General features: G+C 41.0%; 1 protein-coding gene across 1 annotated transcript; it reads right to left on the bottom strand.

Moving 5' to 3' along the window:
* Positions 1 to 205: 205 nt before the first annotated feature.
* Positions 206 to 391, bottom strand: LOC114908565 (small integral membrane protein 30-like). Its single transcript, XM_029244817.1, has one exon. It carries the CDS (start codon positions 389 to 391, stop codon positions 206 to 208), a length of 186 nt encoding a protein of 61 aa, XP_029100650.1.
* Between the last annotated feature and the right edge of the window lie 273 nt (positions 392 to 664).

Genomic DNA, 664 nt, shown 5'->3' with positions numbered 1-664 from the left:
ATTTTTCAGTGCATTATTTGTTGTGAAGAAAACGTTTTGTTTTCCATTTAACATAGTATATCAATTTGTTCCTATTTATAGGGAAATAATCAAGACTATGAACTACCCTATTTACTGTTTCTTGGGAACTTTCAGTGACCAAAACTCAGTTCTGAACCTCAATAGCACAAAGGTTTTCAGGGCAAGGTTTGATTCAGGAGGCCCTTCAAAGTCTCATCCGTCCATTTCTCTTTCGTGCATACACCCCCAAACAAGCACAAATGCCTGTAATGCTGAGAACCACACCGAGCAAGAGAGCGATTGCATCTCCGGCTTCTACTGCTTCAACAACAGGCAGCACCAAAAACAATGAAAAGAGAACTAGGAACAATTGGGTTGAAACTGAGATCATGATGTTGAGATCTTGAGGTGACTGGTTCTTAAAGGCTGAAGGTTTCAAGGAAAGTGGTATTTGTTTAATTTTATCAGTTCAGGATGCTGAGGCTAAGAGGTTCCATGTGACAGCACCTTCAAGGAAGCAGCCATTACTGGAATGGCGAGCAGGGCTATTATTGTTTTTTAAACTTCTTATTATGGTGATTTTTGACTGGTCCCCAGAGTAGACAGAATTGCACAAAGAATCTCTGTGTACCATGCCTCAGCCCTAACAACCATTGCCCCATGG

The sequence above is a fragment of the Monodon monoceros genome, unplaced genomic scaffold (genome assembly GCF_005190385.1).
Source record: "Monodon monoceros isolate NGI ecotype Baffin Bay Population unplaced genomic scaffold, NGI_Narwhal_1 Super_Scaffold_4, whole genome shotgun sequence".
Classification (NCBI taxonomy): Eukaryota; Metazoa; Chordata; class Mammalia; order Artiodactyla; family Monodontidae; genus Monodon; species Monodon monoceros.
Note: the sequence above shows the minus strand (reverse complement) of the source record. Positions and strands in the feature narration are given on the sequence as shown.